At 35.1% G+C, this 21611-nt stretch overlaps 1 protein-coding gene across 1 annotated transcript; it reads right to left on the bottom strand.

Moving 5' to 3' along the window:
- Nucleotides 1-1225: 1225 nt before the first annotated feature.
- On the bottom strand, nucleotides 1226-20452 carry LOC126829697 (mucin-4). The gene is made up of 7 exons (XM_050559782.2): nucleotides 20315-20452; nucleotides 18506-18608; nucleotides 16639-16762; nucleotides 16048-16144; nucleotides 15096-15179; nucleotides 9867-12628; nucleotides 1226-9432 (listed from the first exon to the last, which is right to left on the bottom strand). The coding sequence occupies exons 1-7, from the start codon at nucleotides 20391-20393 to the stop codon at nucleotides 5665-5667; spliced, it is 7017 nt and encodes a 2338-aa protein (XP_050415739.1). The 5' UTR covers nucleotides 20394-20452; the 3' UTR covers nucleotides 1226-5664.
- Between the last annotated feature and the right edge of the window lie 1159 nt (nucleotides 20453-21611).

The following is a 21611-nucleotide window of genomic DNA, read 5'->3' as shown; positions in this document are numbered from 1 at the left end:
TTCATTGAAATCGGATAAAAATTGTGACCTGTAGACTGTTCACAAACAATTGTGGATGGACGGACGGACAGGGGCGATGACAATATACGTCCACATGAAAATGTGGGCGTATAAAAAGTGAAATGGCTATCTTATTGTAATTAAATTTCACAATGTTATTGGATTGTTGGGAAATTTTAAATTCTTCATATTATTGTAAATACTTAAAGGGGTATTATGGGAGATTAGATAAAGAGTTAGCAGTTCTCGCTGTGATAGTTAAAAAATTGCTCCACTCTGCTGAACCGAGATACTAGCTTTTGAGCATCGAGAATTGATTATGGTCTGGATAAGTTAATTAATGTCTAATTAATAATTTAAACATGCATTATGCAAGAGCTAAATCTGCCTATTGCAGGTCTTTCTTTAGGCCGGAAATGTTTTCTAAAGTATTAATTAGACATTAATTAACTGATCCAGGCCTTAATCAACTCTCGGTGGCATCAGATTTCTCCGATATTAAATAGATTAGAATGGTTCAGCGATACTTTGATTTAATCAAATATGGAGGACTGAGACTTAGCTTCGATCAACCAGTACGGTGGTTAAAATTATTGCACACGTCTGCCAAACCTTCAAAGGCTAATATCTTCGCTTGCAATAGAGTAATTTGAATGAAATTTTCAAATTATTCATTTTACATCATCTACTTTCGAACTATTATAGCAAGAATGGCTAGTTCTTTATCTAAATCTTACATAATGTATCTTTAAGTAACATTTCAGGCCTAAAGACTAAAGAAAGACCTGCAATAGGCAGATTTAGTTCTTGCATAATGTATGTTTTAGAGATTTAACTTTCCACGTCCACTCGACACAAACCAGGTCATTTCTGGACTAACATATGGTTCAATTTTATTTCAATAATTCGCATGTGCGTGGGGGGTCTATAGCAGTGAGAGGAAATGGAGGACCCAGAAAAACCTATGAGGTTGGACAGTGTAACAATATTATTGTAATAATATTCAACAACACTCAATAGACAATCAGTGGCTATCATACCGGTTTGTGAGTTGTTATTTATACATTGAATACAATAGCAGCAAATGCAATTATTCAAAGTCTCCAAAATCATGTGAGCACCCTTGTGGCAGTAATGTATTAACTTTTGCGGAAATTTCAAACTGCCTTCGGGTAAAGTTATTTCACAATTCACACACAAATTTGACAGAAGTTTACAATATTGATCTGTTTTTATCTTTCTTTTACTTTTTCTATCATAATAAAATTCAAATAAAATATTTTGGTAACTTGTCATGATACATAGAAGTAGATTTGATATAATATTCAATATATTTATCAATATGAACACTTTGTTCTCTTGACATAATAATAAGAAATGCCTTAAAAAGACAGACATTAAAAAAGATATCTGTACATAACAATTATTAATACACAATTTATACAAAACGCCTTCAAAATATATTCATAAAACTGTCAGTGGTTCAATTCTTATATCACCCATAATTATTAGTAGACTCCTTGTCTAGATTATAAATATGAAAGAATATAGCCAATAGATCTTTTGTACATATTTACAGCAGCAGTTATAATACACCACTGTTCCAGTATTTACAATTTAATTTCTATCATAGATATCTGCATGCCAAATTATCGAAAGTTTTCACTGTCAATACATGTATTGTTAAAAGCACATTGTGTACACAACAGATACTGTAATTACCAAACCCTAAAATATAAATAAACAACCAGCTCTTTTAATGTAGATAAAAATTGCAACAAATTAATCAGAAAATTCTAAATAAATCATACACTCATAGGTAATGGTTTACAGAATATATAAGTTTTAGACAGGTACTGGGATAACTATAGGCTATAGCCCTTATATGTCTCGTTTGGTGGTAAATGTCATATAATACCGGTAATGGGCCAAATTAAAGATTAGAGTTTCTATGCTGTTGTTTGAACAATCACATTATTATGGCATGATCTTTAAGGAAACAGTCTTAGTTTATTTTAGTGAATATAACTGGTAAATATTTTGGAGATTGATTTGCATACTGGTATTAAGATCCACTATCAACATAAACAGTTCCTTTCTCAATTTTGAACACTCAATTAGACAGAAAATTTTCATGTTTAGCTAAGATTAATCTTTTTGCTCTGTGAATTGATTAATGCATCCAAAATTGCTCAAATCCAATATAAAACATTGTATATTGATTGAATTTTTGAACATTATGGTTCACATATCCACTCCACACAGATGTTGATGTAAAATTAGGTATTACTCTAACAATTGAGAAAATGTTTTGACATACCGTTAACTAAAATTTTAATTAATTTTTTGCAAGAATATACTTAATGTTTTATTTCAACAACAACACTTGTCACTTTATTTATTAAAGATAATTGTATAACAACATTTTAGTACATTACTATTTGACGGAAGGAAAGAGTAGGGGAGTAATAAGAATTCAAGTACAATGGAAGAGACAGAATTAAATAGAGGTATAGCAGATAGGTTGGCAGGCAATGAAACATACGCCCACAGCAGCTAAGTCATCAAGGGTTGTTTCATATTTTTTCTTTTGTCAGTAATGAAATATAAAAAATTTACAACACACTAAAATCTGATTACCGTACATGTACCAGCCCATCAAGTATCAGAAATCATTAGTTCTGCCCTATACTAAAGTTTAATATACAAAACATTTAATATCAAGAGTCGTAACTCTGGCAGCATTTATTGGATATCGTTGAAAATCATTAGACTTCTTTGTCTCATGACCTTAAAAACTGTGTATAAATTTAAAGTCAATCGGATATTAACCTTATACTCTAGAGCGTCCACAAGATTTTTGAAAGTGATCAAGGAATATAACTCTAGTAGTAATTATCGGAAATTGTTGAAAATCAATAGGATTCTTCATCTCATGATCTTAAACACTGTGTATAAATTTAAAGTCAATCGGATATTAACATTAGTCTCTAGAGCTTCCAAAAGATTTTTTTAAAGTGATCAAGGGCCATAACTCTGGCAGTATTTATTGGAAATTGTTAAAAATCAATAGACTTCTTGGACTCATGACCTTAAACACTTTGTATAAATCTAAAGTCATTTGAATATTAACTTTAGCCTCTAGAGCTTCCACAAGATTTTTCAAGAGGTCAAGGGCCAAAACGCTGGCAGTAATTATCAGATATAGTTGAAAAGAGAGAGAGAGAGAGAGAAATGGGGTTTAATAACGTCCACTCGACACAAACCAGGTCATTACGGTACTAACATATGGTTAAATTTTATTTCCATAATTCACTTGCGTGTAGGGGTCTTTTGCAGTGGGGGCAAACCGGAGGACCCGGAGAAACCCACAAATATCAACTTTAGCCTCCAGAGCGTCCACAAGAACTTGTGGATGCCAGCAGGCCTGACCGACAACAGTATACAACCACATTTCGATGTGGGCTTATTAAAATTGTACAAAAGAATATCAGCAAATTATTTCAAAGAATTTGTTTAACTAAAAATAATATAATTAATCTGTGTCAAATGTAAAACATTTATAATTGCTACTTCTATAGTTAGTATGATTATTAATTATTAACAATTAAATATTATGCTTTCTTTTTTATTAATAAGTTTTATATAAACAAAAATATTGACCAATATATTAATGATGACAATCAATTATTTAACACGTTTGATGACACTTGATTTATGAAATGAAATTACTTACAATGAATGACATGATTGATACCGTTAATATATAAAACTTTGTAAAATAATTCTACAATCAAGAAATTATTTAGTAATTAACACATACATTTCAAAACATGCTCTGAAAATGACCACGAGGTGGAATTTAACTTGATTGACGTCTATGCTACGGATAGAACTGCATTCACTATCATGAGATATTAAGAATTTGATTTAGGCGACTGCCAATCTAACTAAAACTTAATCTTATTTTCGTTCTTGTTTATTCTGATTGTTACTCAATTAATATCTAATGACATGTTTACATGAATCACTTTCTTGGTTTGGAACATCTATTTTAAAAAACCCAATGATATTTGACGCATTATTAAATAAGCCTGATAAAGACAGTAAAACATGTCATTAATAGCTGGGTAAACAATCCAAATATTTAACAAAATCTTATAATATTACTAAATGCCATTGAAACAAAAAATGGATGAAGAGCTGCTGTCATATTGACTGGGTATCGCTGCTATCTGCATGACAAAAATCAGCACTTTAAAACCTATAAATACACTTCTTCATTGTCAAGTGTTACAAGTTCTATCACATATTTTCACTTGAATGCAATACAGTTGTTTATCTAATAAACTAATGCTTCTGAATCAAGTGGAAGCAATCAGCTCAACCACATATAGTGTTATAGCTGTATCCGAATCTAAATTAGCTTATTAACAAAAATTTTTGCCTTATAATTGTTACAATCAAAATACACACTTAAAGTTTATTCTTATTATAGTTGCCAGATGTTACTATACATGATCAAAAGTCCTTAATCTGGTGTAGGTCTCAACACCAATAATAAAGAATTTGTTATAATAGAATACAAATGGTGTTTTATTTCAATAAATATAATAATTAGCTATTTGACATAGACAATTACAACCGTATTACACCAGAGGAGCAAAATGCAGACTTGTGTTAATTGCATGTCATGCCATGTGGCCATTGGATGATGAAATGGTCAATAATAAATGTTAAAAGAACATTTTGAATTTCTGAACAGATGCAGGAACGGTTGTAATTGCTGCAGTTTTCAAGAAAAGTATAGTGGTTATTGGTTGCTATCAATGAAATAAATTATGCGCCATTTTTATCTTTACTGGGTAAACCACAATTGCCATAAATTCATAAAGATGTCTGTCCTAGTCTTTCAAACACACAACCAAAAGTTGTAAACAAAATATCATCCTGTGTGTATGTATTAAATAATTATTTTGAAAAAACAAAAATCTAAGTCATTGAGATTCGAAGATATTTAAAACAAAATGTTACCACTGCCAGAAAATTGAAAAAGGTAGGTTTTATTTTGTTTAATTTGAAAGACTAAAATTCTGTTAATTAACGTAGGTGGTTGTTTTTCAAATAGAAATAAGCACTAACTTTAACCCAACATATAGACATAATTCAAGTTTTGACAGTAAAAAAACAAAGCAACTAAAATATCTTTTTGAATGTTTCATAATTACCCAATTTAAAGATACTCAACTATCATGGCCATGGTTCCTAAGCTTAATTTTAGTTTGAACTGTACATTTATCACGTCATGCATTTTACTGAAATTTCTGGGAAGGCAATTTTTAAGCCAGACTATAATGATTGAGTCACTTTCATGAACCTCAGCAGCATACATCAATAATAAAACGATAGCACAATGTATATATACATACACATAAAATAACATGAAAGACATTTGGATTTCACTAAAATGTTGTAATGTTCTGATGATAATTCTCATCTGATGTCCAGCACAATCGTCACTTTGCACCAATATAATACATATATTAAATGAATGATTAATGCTATCTACATTATCCAATAGAAAAATATGCACTCAAGTATGATATGATTCATAATGGCTAAACAAATTCTTAGACAAAACACACTGATAGGTCACAATTTCTGTCAGTGAGAGTCATGTAAAGAAAAGTTTAATGAAGGTATGCCAAATGACCCTGGATGACCTGGCCCGTGAAATGGTGGACCCACCGAACTATTTATACCCTGACCCATTGGCCTCACATCAAAACCATGAGGATTATGTCCTAGCAAACTATTGATGGCCATTGCATTATGCAGGGCCTGTTGCTGTCCTGGATGACCTCGATTATGATAAAGTGCACTGTTCTGATGATGATGTTGTAAGGAGTTGGGATCCATCCCATGCTGGGGTAACATATGATTCCCATGTGGGAATTTAATAGGAGATATGTTCAATGAATCACTTTGAGAATTGTTCACATCCGTAAAAATGTTACTCAAATTAAAGTTTGACATTATATGCGGTGGCATGGCCACATTACCAGAATGTGGGGTAATTTGAGGAGCACTTGAAGCACTAACATGATTCATTCCAAAACCAGGCTGAAAATTTAAACCTGCTAAACTGTTCTGCGTTCTTGACGGATTAAATAATGGATTAAATGGTACCCCAATGTCTGAGTTTTTAGGACCAGACCCTGTATTTGATAAAGGCCTAGGTGTACCTCCAAACAAGTTTCCATGTAAAAAGGATGGTCCTTCACTTTGTAAGTTTCTATTAGGATTTGGCGATAAGGTAGGCACAAAAAAGTTAGGAGGCATTCCCTGATTCGAGTCAAATATCGAATGGGAGAGATTCGTGTCCATTTCCGGATTAAAACTTTGGAGTTTGTTCTTTTTACTGTTCTGTTTCCGTGACTGAGATTTTTGGCGTACTGGTTGAGCTGGAGCACTAGGCATATCTCTGTGACTTAATGGAGTACTCTGAGATGATGTATTCTGTGGTGGCATAGGATGATTTGTTGAAGGAATGGAACCAGATGATGGATGAGATTGTTTGTTTTGTTTGTGTGGTGGATTAGAATTAGATTTTCGTACATTTTGATTAATATTAGATGTCGAGTCATAATGAACACTACTTGTTGGTCTTTGACCATTGTTGGAATTGTCAAATCTGTTAGCACCAAAAGAACCTGATGATAAAGCTGGACCTCGAGGCTGAAAGTTTGGATCATAAGGTGGCTGATGGCTTAATCTAGAACGTTCATTACTCTGCATAGGGGGATGACGTAGTGGCGGTGTCATCAATGATGATGGTGGCTGATTAAAGTTTGCAGGTTGGAAGTAAGAAGAGGCACTGCTTACTTGAGTTCTAGATCCAAGGTTATGTTCCATTGGACCACTTGTCATCGAGCGTGCAGGAGTTAACTCAGGAGCCCTCTTACTACTACTGTTACTACTTCTAAAATCTTGATGATTTTTCTCCATCCCTGGTAAACTGAGCCTTGGTGGCAGGGAGGACTCTCGAGAAACACAGTCATTCATATCCATCATTCCAAAATTAAATGTGTTTTGATTTGGAGGACCATTGGACATTTGTCGGGAGTGGGGTCTGTTGTTTCTTAAGTCAACACCTAATGGTAACATGTTCATACCTTGTTGTTGAGAGTTTGGATTTTCCTGGGAATTGTTAGGCTGTCCAGGTGGCTGAAGATGAAGTGGAGGGTAGAATGATAAAGGATGATGACCATGAGATGAAGGTAAACTAGCACTATTATTGCCACCAGATGAAGACGTTAAAACTGAACTTGCTGGTGTTAAGCTAAAAGAAAATGGTGTTGAAGCACTTGACATGGACATACCACCTGCCATAACATTGGAAGATGTGTTAGATGTTAAATTCATTCCAATACTAGTAAAATTAAAACTTTCTGAAGTATTTTCTGCCGGTGGTCGACCGAAACAGCTAGTAAGCTGTGAACTGTCTTGAGACGGTCTGCTATCATTACTTCGACTTGGACTTGATTGAACAAAGTTTTCTGCAGAGTATATGCTATTTCTAGAACGTTGGGATGGACCATCAGAATTTGATCCAGAACTATTTCTCGATGGTGGTTTGATGGGTGAGGTTTCAATATGAGACAGTTTAGGTATAGATGCAATAGGGGAAGGAAAAAGTGGTTCATTTGAGCAAGGCAATTCAGTAGGTGGAAATATGGGTGTTGTTTCTGGAACTCTGGATAAACTGCTAGGATGGTCAAATGCTTGATGAATGTCAGCACCAGATCTGTTGGTACCCAAGTTGAGATTTGGTGGAGATACAATACTTTGTTCTTGACTTGTATTCAATGTCTCATGCATAGTTGCCATAGTGACGTTAGGTGGCGATATGATATTAGGATCAGTATTAGATCTCATGCTTGAATTTAGCTCTCTTCCAGAACTTGTTATAGCCATATTAGATGGGGATACTATATTTTGATCGATATTATTTCTCATGTTTGCTGGGGATAACATGTTCTGGGCAGGTGAAAGATGAGCTGGTGATTTATGAGTTTGAAAACTGTCTTGTGGTGGTAACATGGTGGATGATCTCTGTGGAGGATTTGGTAGATGAGACAATGGCACTGAAGGTTGGGACTGACTGGATTGCTGATGTTGTGGAGAAGGGTGCATAGACATATGAGTGGAAGGAGAGGACTTTGATGGCATAAAAATTGGTGGCTGTGAGGCTGGCGAATTATATGGAGGAGTTTTGTGCTTGTTGGAATCACTCCGTTGGGGATGTTGGTGTGGTGTTAAAGGTGGAGGTGGTTCCATATTCGGACAAGATGATGGTGATCTGATTGCATCTTCGATTGACGGATTTGGTATCTGAGGAGAAGGCTGTCTTTGTGTACTAGTAATTTGATCTTGCAAACTATTTGTATGTTGGGGTTGATTATGACTTTGAACTGGAGAAATAACTGAAGGGATATCGTCCAGTGGATCAATCATCTTTGCTAATGGCGAGGAGACTAAATCACTTGAGGGAGTAAAATCAATATTCTGAGATGTCAGAAGATTGTTCAAGTTTTGTTCCATGGACATTGTTGTTTGAATATTGGCAGGGGAAGGTAGATTGAATTTTTCTGGTTCAACTATATCTGATTCAGGGGCAGGTTTAACTTCAGTTTTTGATTTTTTCTTTTTACTTGAAGATTTGGATTTAGTTCGAGAAGATTTACTTGTGTTTTTGGGACTGTTAACTTTCATTTCAATACTCTGTGATAGAACACTATCTAAATCATCCAAACTATCAGCTATAGAACGAGTTTCCTTCATAATTTTATGAGTGTCATTCACAGATTTAGCACTCAATGAACTTAGAACACCTTTACGTACAGGTGACACTTCAGGTGGACTGTCATCTTGAAAATCATAAATAGACATTCGTGACTCTGGTTGAGAAACAGGCAGTGACACAGAATTATCTGGAACAGTTTGAGCAACATTAGTATTTCCTTTATCTTTACCAGAACTCTTTTTTCTTTTCTTACTTGCAGGTAAATCACTTTCATCACTTTTCGATTTCTTTTTACTTGCTTTTTTAGGTGTTTCAGTGAAGGATGAATCCAATTTTTCAACCTGGTCAAGAACATCTGATAACTGAGATTCTGAAAAGGTTATTTCTGCTGGCAAATCAAATACTGGCTCTGCTATAGTAAGAGCATTGACCATATTTGGATCATCATTTTTCTTTTTCTTCTTGCTTGTCTTTTTGGCCATTTTAGGTGTATCTAATGTATCTTCTTTCTCTTTTGAGAGAGCTTTCGATTTCTTTGACTTTTTATTTGGTGTTGCACATGCCTCCACCGTTTGGTTAAAGTCTTCTTCTGATGGTAAATTCATTGTTAACGTATCTTCTGGTGACTAAAATGGATGAAATAGAATGTTACTTTACAGTTATAACTCAGTTTAAATCTAATGGCACATTAACAGGAGGGTAACAGTGTCAAGAAGAAACAATAATGTCATCATTTGCCTGATAAAACAGTAGTGCGTTAAAAAAGTAAAATATATAAATTTTTCATCTTGATTCCAAGCAAACCCCAGAATTCTTGCATAATTTGCCAGGTCAAGTGTCCTGTAAGGTACACATAACTTATGTAAACTCTTTATGACCAACGTAATAACCCTCTATTACCCAAGCTACATTTATTTTCAAACATGCTGGTGGAATTAGTATGAAGTTTACATTATTATCTATGAAAAGAGTTGATACAAATAGCTAAATAATTCATAGTCGCCAAATTCTGCAATAAACAATTTCTGGAAACACATAATAATAATAAAAAAATAGTTACCTTTAACAAAGGTTCCATGTTGTTAAAAACTGATGTGATATCATCTGTATCAGGTTTATCTTCGGCAACTGTTTCTTGAGTCTTCGTTTTGGCTTTAGAGGGTGAAGCACTACCATCATCTTCAGTTTCCCCAGCACTAGTGTCTATATGTAGTGGATTATCTTCATTAGCAGGATTATAAAATCCTATAGACTCTGCAGCTTTAGCTAGAATATCTGTCATAGCAGCAGACTCTTCTGAGGATAAACCATGGTCCATAGGAGTTTCTTCTGGTACAGCTTGGGGTGTTTCATGAGAAGCTTCAGTTATCAGTTGTTGGGGTTCAGCATCTGTTGGGGGTTGTACTTCTGCTGCAGGTGACAAAGATTTGTTTTTAGATTTTTTGGGAGCTTGATTAGGTTTAGGACATATTCTTGGGGCTTTTTTACCACCAACTGATTTTTTAGCAGCAGTAGCAGGAGTAGTAGCAGCAGTGGTAGTAGTGCTAGCTGTAGTAGCAGTAGTACTGGTAGGAGTAATAGTATTCGTTGGTGTTGGTTGTGGTACTCTACCCAATACTTGCATTGTGACTGGATCTACTAGTACACTCATTTGCTGTCCATCTATAGGGAGAGTCAACAATATGGAGCCATTGGGTCCAATTTGTGGTCCTGGTGTTCCCATTCCTTGAGCTATTGTTGCCATACCTTGTGGATTATTCATCATGCTACTTTGATTATTTGCCTGGTTATTTTTCAGATCAGGAGCTGTTGCACGAACACTAGCTTGAACAGGATTTCTAGGCATGATACTGACACTTCCATCTGCAGCTGACATAGGTACTTGATTATCAACAGATTTTTGATAATTAAAGGAATTCGCCAAGGCAGGTGTAGTATTCTGTATTTGTGTTGTCATGATACTCTGCGTTGAAGAAGTAGGAACAACACTGTTGGTGAGATTTTGCGCTGATGTGGCGATGGATTGTTGATTATTGGAGTGATCATGCATAAGAATACCCATACTGGACTGCTGAAGCGGTGCTTGAGAACCCATTTGAAATCCTGGGTTCCCTAACATCATCTGATTATTAAGATCCATATTTGCCATATTACCCATGACTGTATTTGGCATACCAACACCCATTTGTTGTAATGGCATCTGAAGACTTGTGCTGTTAGTAACCACCTGACCACCCGAAGTTAACACACCAGATTGATTGTTGATCAAACTCTGGGCATTTTGGACAACCGGAATCACCTGACCATTGGGCAGTATAAGTGCTGAAGGTAACTGATTTGGCTGGCTTGGCATCGTGTTGAGAGTAAGCAGATTGCCACTTTGATTTGCGGGTAAAATAATGCCTTGATTTTGACTACCTGTATTATTGGACTGCATCTGAACCATTGGTTGATTTGGAAATGGCTGCTGAAAAACATTTTGGGTTCCAGGCATGGTGACTTGTTGCTGACCTTGCATGGGCATAGACTGCATCATATTTGGCTGCTGCATTATATTTTGTTGTAACATATTCATTGTTCCTTGTTGTGGTTGTAATATATTCATTTGACCTTGAGAGGTCATCACAGAGGTCATATTCATTTGATCTGGTACATTTTGGTTTATGACACTGGGTTGAACTGTGTTTGCTTTCTTAGAATTTTTGTCCTTCTTGCACGCTTTTGGTACTGGTATGTTCTGTTGTTGCTGTTCTTGTTGGGGAAGAACGTTTGTCATATTGTTGTTCATCCCAGCCATGATGGGAACACCTTGTTCATTTATCATTATTAATTGTCCTTGTTGATTCATAAACATACCACCCATGCCTGGCAAACCAAAATTATTAGGTGGTAAGAGATTGATTTGACCAGGATTCATGGGCATATTAACCATCATATTACCTTGATTTGCTAACTGATTAACACCACCTGGACCTACAGACATTATTGGGGGAGCTGTGGAAGTGACAGCAGTTGTAGTGATAGCATTATTGTTAACAGCACCACCTGGCACAAATCCCATATATGGCATACTTGTGGATATTCCAGATGTTGTGGGATATTGGACACCTTGAATATTAGTGGTCCCTGTGATAGATGAAACATTGGATGTGGTAGTGTCTGATTGAGCTACAGTTGATGTAAGAGTTTGACCAACTGTAGATCTTACTGCTGGTTGACTGGATGATACAGATGTTAAAACAGCATTTTGAGGATTAGAAGCCACGGAAGCTAGAGTTTGCAGTGCATGATTTGGATCCTCAGCCATGGATGATGTAGAGGTTGTAGATAAACTATCATTATTTACGTTAGAGGATTGTGATCCTTCACGCGGGGAAGTATTATCAGGGCTAGGCTGGCGAGAAATTTCTGTTATACCGGCATCCTGCATAGCCATTTGTAGTAGCCCTAATCCATTGGCACTTTTGTCCAGTAACATATTTTGTCCATTTTGTAAAGCATTAGTCATTTGATTCATGGGCATAACAACATGTCCATTAGGAGTCATAACAACTTGATTTCCATTAGGAAATCCACTGTTCAATAGCATATTTTGGTTTCCAACTCCGCCAAATATTCCAGGAAACACATTATTCAAAGCTTGATTATTTTGTTCTTGTTGAAGTTTTACAGATTCTAGTTGAACACTAACAGTATTCTTTCTCTTAGATTTTCCTTTTATTTTCTCCTCTTCTTTCGGACTTTGACTATCATTAAGTTCCCCATTGGGTAAAGGCTGACGACCAAATCTTGCTGTTTTCCATTGAGGATCAATAGATATGCCTGAAAAATAAAATTGGACAAGTTTAACAATATTTCCTATAAATAAATATAATTTTTCAGTCATGAAAGTAGTGTAAAATCCCACAGAATTTACACAGTGAAAATAATAGGGTAAGTTGACAACATCCAAGTCTACTACATGGCTTTTGGGTTTATAGTCCTAGGGCATGTCATGTACGATCGCTTAAAAATCATCTCTTAATTAGCAGGGCTATTGCTTATATCAGATCAAAAGTCATATTTTGAAATAGAATTGGGAACCCTTTCAGATCAACATTTCATTGCACACAGTAAACTACAATCAAAATTGGCAGTGGCTATAGTTACGACGAGTCGTAAAGACAGGTTGCCAGGCAGCGAAACGTCCACAGCAGCTTAATCGTCCGGGTAGTCAACAAGAGTTGCCACATATTTTTACTTTTTTCGGTAATGAAACATTTATAATACATTAAAATCTGATTAAGAGCAACAACTCTAGAAGTAATTATCAGAAAACCATTCGAATTTGTTTGGTTTTTATAAAGTTCTGCCCCATGCTAACGTTTAGTATACAAAACTTTTAACATCATGGATTTAGCTGTTCAAGTCATAAAAACTCATTGAAAATCATTATACTTGTTCGTCTCAAGACCTTAAACACTGTGTATAAATTTAAAGGGCCATAAATCTGGAAGTAGTTATCGGAAATCGCTGAAAATCAATAGGCTTCTTCGTCTCATGACCTTAAACACTGTGTATAAATTTAAAGTCAATCGGATATTAACTTTGACCCCTAGAGCATCCACAAGATTTTTTGAAGCGATCAAGGGCCATAAATCTGGAAATAGTTATCGGAAATCGCTGAAAATCAATAGGCTTCTTTGTCTCATTACCTTAAACACGTGTATAAATTTAAAGTCAATCGGATATTAACTTTGACCCCTAGAGCATCCACAAGATTTTTTGAAGCGATCAAGGGCTATAACTCTGGCAGTAATTATCGGAAATCGCTGAAAATCAATAGGCTTCTTCGTCTCATGACCTTAAACACTGTGTATAAATTTAAAATCAATCGGATATTAACTTTGACCTCTAGAGCGTCCACAAGATTTTTTAAAGTGATCAGGGGCCATAACTCAGGGTATTTATCGGAAATCGCTGAAAATCAATAGGCTTCTTCGTCTCATGACCTTAAACACTGTGTATAAAGTTAAAGTCAATCGGATTTTAACTTTGACCTGTAGAGTGTCCACAAGATTTTTTGAAGCGATCAAGGGCCATAACTATGGCAGTTATTATCGGAAATCGCTGAAAATCAGTAGGCTTCTTCGTCCCATGACCTTAAACACTGTGTATAAATTTAAAGTTAATAGAATATTAACTTTGACCTCTAGAGCGCCCACAAGATTTTTTGAAGTGATCAAGGGCCATAACTCTGACAGTAATAATCGAAAATCACCGAAAATCAATAGGCTTCTACGTCTCATGACCTTAAACACTGTGTATAAATTTAAAGTCAATCGGATATTAACTTTAGCCTCTAGAGCGTTGTTGTCATAGAAACCAACTACAATGGCCCGATTGTTGACCATTGATTATCCAGTTGGCAACTATGTTATGTACAAGTTATTATCTGGATAATATTTCTTTTATTTCAGTTAGAACAAGAAAAATTTGAGTCTGCATCGATTTCGGCAACAAACGATATAACAGACAATTAGTTTTAAAAACCGCAATAGTGAATCCTTTAAGCATGATTATTTGAATTATCATGATAAATGATATCATCACGATCATCCAAGATATCGCGATTATTCATTTTTCAATAATAATAATTAATCACGATAATTTTAGTATGTATCGTTGCATCCTTAATTTAAACAGACCGAACAATATCATTGTGTCTACCCTGTATATATTAGAAGGTACAAGTGTCATCAAATAGTTTATGATCATCAATGAAAAAGTATAACATCTTGATCTAGTATTACATGTCTATCTTTTGAGCAGTAACTGATCTAAAAAGCTTTCAATCCTACTTAATTCACACACTTCGTACATAAAACAAACGACTAGCTACTTATATTAATTACAAAACTGGTGTAGATCAACGCTGTAGTACTAGTAGTGCTATTGTGTTACTCTATATTCACTGGGTAAATATAGAATTCTGTGATATTTAGACAAGCCTGAAAATAAGGCACCTGTCACAGACAATGTCAGACACAGATTCAGGGTTTGTCAGACACTAAACCTCTGGTGTCTGTCATTTTGTCCGGCATTGATTTTCCTTATTTATTGATATTATTAATACATGTCCGGCACTGGGTTGAAAATGTCAGGTACTGTTTCATTAGTGCCTGACATTATGTCAGGTACATCTAAAATTGTTATTTCCAGGCCTGTTTGTAGATAGCTCTCAATATGTACAATTCTATTTTACCCTTTAAACTAACTGTGTAGGGCAAGATTATCAGAAAAAACTTACCTGCATTTTTGATAATTTGTGCATAATTGTCTCTTTCTATTTTTGTATCTTCCAACTGTTTTCTCAACTCTTTGATTTCTTCAACTTAAAAGTATAAAAAGGGTGGGGTGTGTTGAACCCATAACTTGCACAGATAACAGCCCTATGATTGTAATCATGGGAGGCTTGATGAAATATAGTTATATAAGTAACGTACGATATATAATTCTCTCAATGCTGGGGTTCTCTACCAGAATGGCTCATTTAAAATAGCATAACATTTAAGTCATAATACTGGTTAATCTACATGTATGGACTTCAACGGCCACTTTGTACTGCTGTCCTTAATAATATAAATATGCTTATTAATTTGTCATTGCTAAATATCATAAGAGAGAGAGAAAGGGGGTTTAACATCCACTAAACACAAACTAGGTCATTTTGGGATTAACAGATGGTTTAATTTTATTTCCACAATTTGTTTGCGCGTAGGGGTCTTTACCAGTGGGCAGAAACAGGAGAAAACCCATGAGGTTGGACAGGCGACCTTACTCCTTGTCACTTACAACCGTGGAATCGAAACCACGCCAGTTGACTCAATGACAGACCTTATGATTGCTATATCATAAACTAACTTCGTTTGTAAATGTATCTAAATCTACATTTCAGCCTAATGTACATGTAATGCAAATAGAGAGAGAAATGGGGTTTAACATCCACTCGACACAAACTAGGTCATTTTGGGACTAACATATGGTTTAATTTTATTTCAATAATTCACTTGCGCATAGGGGTCTTTAGCAGTGGGAGTAAACCACAGGACCCGGAGAAAACCCACAAGTTTGGACAGGTGACCATACTCCTTGTCATGTACAACCGGGGAATTGAAACCATGACAGACTTTATGATACAGCACACACACGCTAACCATTCAGCCATCTCGTAATGCAAATAAACTTTTTAAGATAAATACCTTGAACAGAATCTCCCTTTTCTACAAGTAACTGCTCATATTTTTCTTTGAGCTCAGCTATATATGATGCCGCTCTTTCCATTGTTTCCAATGTACTCTAAATAAAAAATACATAATAATCAAGGCACATTAATTTTCAATTACTTAAATCAATATTCATACTGTTTTGTTGAAAAAATGAGACTCTATGACTGGTTCGGATATCAATCACTGGATCCAATGCATTGTTGATAGAACTGATACATACTGGTACTATTTTTGATCACAATAGTTAATTCTCCTGCCAAAAGGAAGTGAGCATGTATGACCACAAAATATACTAAATTTTCAACATTCAATGGAATGACAAACTTATTTTTATGCTATGAGGTTATACCAAAGCTTCATTCTTACCCTGTGCAATGTAATTGTAGTCTGGTGCCCTTATTGACGAAAACTTAAAACTAAGATATGTTAAGAATACTGGTTATTTATTGGCTGAGTACTAAAAATAGTAGCACAAATATTAGCCAATGAAAAGGATGTATTTCAAAAATACTTTAGTAATATGTTTTCTTGAATATGGCCGCTGGTAATATTCTTTAAACTTACTGATGGCTTTTCCGTTGTATGTGGAAGTGAAGGCAAAAGAGCTCCTATATGTCCAATCCATTTTTTAATCTTTTCTTTACGTTTCCTCTCAACTATATTATGTGACAATCTCTTCTGAGTATTGCTGTAATATATGTACAATTTGTTTAATCAAAAACTAAAATATATATCATATAGAACAATATATTCCACAATTCATGTTTCTGTAATGTTCACAGAAAAATATTTAATACTGGTGTAAAGCACTTTCTAGAAATGTTATTCTCATAAGACTGATCTAGCTGCTATGAATTCTAAAGAGAATAAAAAGGGGGGGTTGGAAGGTTTTTAATCTTATAATCCAATGTAATTCAATTGTACGTCTGTTGGTAGTAGAAGAATAAAGCTCAGGGTCTGTGCCAAGTTGTTTGATAATTTGGTAGCCGAGGTTTCGGCTAGAATGTCTCGGTAAATTGAAGTGGGAGGCGACTGGGGTGTCTCTCCTGTGGGTGATATCTGGATAACTGGAAGAATCGCCCATCTCTACCTATCTTGCTATGAATTCTAGCTAATTGTGGCTCTGTAGAAATTGATTTAAGAATATATTTAAATTGTTAATTGAACTACCTTCACAGTGTTGTACTAGAGAAGCCTAGTTTTAACTCGCTATAATAAAGGTTAATAATTATTTTTCAAAACATGTATAGTTATTTTTATTTAATTAAACTTGTATTGTTGCAATGTAATGTATTGTATACACTTTACTGAAGTAAATTTGAAAGATGGAATCTATTTATAAGGTACGAGGTAGATACATGTACATAACACATGAGATGGGGTTTAAGTCCACTCTACACAAACTAGGTCATTTCGGGACTAACACATGGTTCAATTTTATTCCAATAATTCGCCTGCGCGTAGGGGTCTTTAGCAGTGGGAGGAAACCGAAGGACTCAGGAGAAAACTCACGAGGTTGGACAGGGGACCCTACTGGGGAATCGAAACTCAATGACAGACCTCATGATACAGCGCACATATGCTAACCATTCGGCCATCCAACCCCCCTTTTTGTTTTTGAAACACATGTATCATTTGCAAATATTTGTTTAATTTCATTTGTAGATGAGGACAGATGAGCCTTACAAGTTCTTACAACAATTGTCGATATCAATTAATCTGGTACTACTAATTATGTTTGTATGGTACTCTTTTTTATATCAAATTAACAGCATCTCGAGTACATGTACCATGTAAAGCTATTCAAATTTGTTTATCTTATAAATACTTTTTGCTCCCAAGAAAGAAGCCAAGGTGGTGCAAGGAAAAAGGAGCTGACTCATTAATCGGTGTTGGCTGAGAAAGTTCCTTGGGGGATTTTCTAGCATAGATTCCCCTTGTTAGTGATGCAGGACTGGGAGTCAAGCAAGGAAAAGCATCTAGTTGTTCAAATGGGAAGAAAAAACCAAGGTATCATGTACACTTTAGCGTACACATGAAAGATGAAAGAATCCTTGACAGTGAGAATTTGATGAAGAACAGGCAGACATTAAGCCTCATTTTATTTTGTTCCCAGGACAGCCATAATTGTACATGTAACTGCTCCATAAAATAAAATTCCATATTACTATAGATGGACATTAATAATAAGGAAAATATTTCAAAATTGAGTATTTATCAGCAGCATGTGTATGATTACAACAGAGAACATTATTTAAAACTAAATATCACTGTCCTAATTTCAAATGTAATGTCTACTGGTAATGTGTCATATATGAAGGTAAATTTTGGCACTGGGCGGCCAATGATAAAGACAGCTGGTGTTCTTTCCGAAACTTTTGTATTTTTAATGTAGCCTACATGTACATGTATGGTAATCTATTAAACTTACTCTGTTGAATACTCTGTATTCGTCCACAACTGTGTAGAGTTTTCATCAGTGCCATTCATCATACCTCCATTACTCATGTACATTGCAATTTCTGTATTTTCTTCTGAAAAATACAACAAAATGCAACATTTTCATTAAAATCAACAATTTAAATATTTTTCTCAAATGGTACATTTATTATTGATATAATTAAACAAGTGATTTTAGCGCTTTATAAGACTCCTTATTATTATTAAATGAAAATTTGGGAGCAGCATATATCGAGGGAATTTTAATTCATATCTTTGTAAATAATGAACGGAATTGAACCATTTTTCAGACTCAGACTGATATTCACAATCTGTTTCACAGTGGTAATGTGAAAGCTTTCTTTTAACTCTGTACAAGATGACTGATCTTTAAGTTCATATTCAGTATAAGTCTATGTAGGGCTGCAACGATATACATGTACCGCGGTATATATGCCAAGGTTTGGTTCTGGGTACTTTAAATTCTGTACCGCGGTTCCTTCATCACGATACAGATTTGTTTAACCGTCTGTTTTCTTCCGATATTCATCTACATGTATAATGTGGTTATGTCCCCCTGTAGTTCACGCGACAAGGGAGGAAAGATGGCTTCCTGTAATGAAACACTTGCCTCCAGTGAACCACAAATCATGGATTTTTTTGACGTTTCTTAAAAACAATCTAAACATTTGGAAAGAAAAAATGCTGTACTATGTATCGCATGGAGAGGTCCATACTGTGATACGTATTATATCGTGAGGTTAACGTATCATTGCAGCCCTAGGATTTGGTAGACTGAAATGAAATGGGGTTTAACGTCCTAGACTGTTCTACTCCGACTGGGCTAATGAAGTATATGTATGTATGGTAGTAGGTTTGTTATGGAAGTGGAGATGCCTTATGTACTTTTAGTATCTGTATTGACATTTGTAGTTGTAATACTGTAGCAATACTAGCATTGATGTGTCAGTTCTGTGCTACAATTGGTAATTCATATACTTAGGAAAGTAAAAAGAGTGAAACAATCAAATTTCATCACATATCATCATAATTTGTATTGAACGAAATGTTTTATCAAAAACAAAGAAATATGAACCATTAAAATAGTCACAGAAAAGTTTATCGTTGAGGTATGGAGTTCTACATTTTCAAAGCGATATTTTTTATATAAACAATTGGACATTACACAGTATGTTCCCCATGTAAAGTCTGGAGTAGCCATTGGATGTCTCAAAATTATATAATCATGGGGTAAGGTTCTATGTTTGCAGTACATTTGGGGCCAGATTAATCAGAAATTTAGCTAGTGTAGTAATAAAGGCCTGTAACATTTTTGTTATCAAATGATTATAAAACCTGCTCAAAACTCTGGCTGGAGTCAAAAGATGGAAATTATCATAGTGTAACCATTTCTATGGGTTATGTAGGCTAAGAAATGTTGTTCTTCATCTGCCTACAGCAATTTCACGTGTTAATGTTGTGTTTATGTTTAAGAAAAGAGGCTGCAATGTGTGTGTAACAACATTCAATTAGTTATTTTAGTAAAACATGAAAACGTGAACAAACTCTGGGCCGAGTTACCTTATTGTGACATTTTTTTCTAAACAACAATGGATTAATACCAAAATTACACGTAGACTGCAATTGTGACATAACCATAAAGTTGTGTCAGGACGGGGAACAATATATCTTGAATCATTTTTTGTTGACAGGTAGAAGTTTCAACAACCAAAATAGGTCACCAACAATCAAGGTCGACAACTTATTACTCCTTACAAATACTTGACAAATAAATATTTACCATCTCTTTCCTGTCCCGTGTCATCTACAGGATCCCTCGTGCATTTCGATAATCCAGAATTCTTTGATTTTGTAGCCATAATCCCATTATTGCAGAATTATAAGATAAAGAATACATCTCTTCTTAGTAGCCGCCATTTTCTCGACTAAACATGCATATTCAAGAAAGCCTCGTTTTGGAAATCGGGGAATACCTTATTTTGGGATTCCCCTTATGATGTCATCGTTAGAATGGGATTGCCGCATCAATCACCTGTCGATCAAAATGTCTTTGTTCTTTAGCGCCAGGTGAAAGAATCAGTAAAGTGTGATAACAGTTCCATATAATTTCAAAACTATGAATATTATGATTAATAGCATGTAAATTATATGGATCAATTCATATTAAGATACTTTCCCGTGTACAAACTGTGTGATTTGATGATATTGGACCAAAAACATATTCATACTAATTAATCTATCAGAAATTTGCTTCAAATCCCTCTGAAAACGCTGGGTTGGATGGCTGAATGGTTTACACGTGTGCGCTGTATCATACGATCTGTCATTGAGTCAACTGGCGGGTTAATAAATTCCATTCCCCGGTTGTATATGTGACAAGGAGTATGGTCGCCTGTCCAACTTAGTGTGTTTTCTCCAGGTCCTCCACGGCCCTGAGTTCACAAAGCATTCACAGACTTTAGTTAAGAATTTACTGAAAATTGTTTGTCTTATTTAACTAAAATACAGCCCTTTATAAAACGTTTGTTGTTTTAATATATCAAATACATCAATAAGAAACTGTGCAAAGTCTTGTGTTTCTGGATCAAAGATATTTCTCATGAACAGTGATTGAAAGTTGAATAAATTCTTGACATAGGTCTGAGAATGCTTTGTGAACTCGGGGCACGGTTTCCTCCCACTGCTAAAGACCCCTACGTGCAAGCGAATTATTGAAATAAAATTGAACCATGTGTTAGTCCCGAAATGACCTAATTTGTGTCGAGTTGACTTTAAACCCCTTTCTCTCTCCCCTCTGAAAACTTTGTATGTGTCGGGAGATACCGCAAGCTATAAATAAACTGTTGTTAGACGCCATGTCAGTCAGCTCAATACATATAGAGAGGGTCCATTTTTTAGAATGTATTTTTCGTTACTTACTGTCCATTTATCATACATATTGAGGCCAATGTACGTTAACACCCCTGAATGTTCCTAAAACCGCCTAACCATTTGATCAAGAAATAACAATCGCTCCCTCAGTCAAGCTAGCACACAATAAGCTGGCAGACAACAGTCGGGTTGCCAATTAGTGATAC

Source organism: Patella vulgata, chromosome 8, assembly GCF_932274485.2.
Source record: "Patella vulgata chromosome 8, xgPatVulg1.2, whole genome shotgun sequence".
NCBI classification, from domain to species: Eukaryota; Metazoa; Mollusca; class Gastropoda; family Patellidae; genus Patella; species Patella vulgata.
This window is presented reverse-complemented; position numbering and strand designations above follow the sequence as displayed.

Excerpts from the sequence above, each read along its gene's own strand:
- LOC126829697 (XM_050559782.2), bottom strand. The coding sequence starts at position 20,393 with ATGGCTACAAAATCAAAGAATTCTGGATTATCGAAATGCACGAGGGAT. Across the intron at positions 18,609-20,314 it reads CACGGGACAGGAAAGAGATG|AAGAAAATACAGAAATTGCA; the intron begins GTAAATATTTAT and ends TGTATTTTTCAG. Across the intron at positions 15,180-16,047 it reads AAAGGGAGATTCTGTTCAAG|TTGAAGAAATCAAAGAGTTG; the intron begins GTATTTATCTTA and ends TATACTTTTAAG.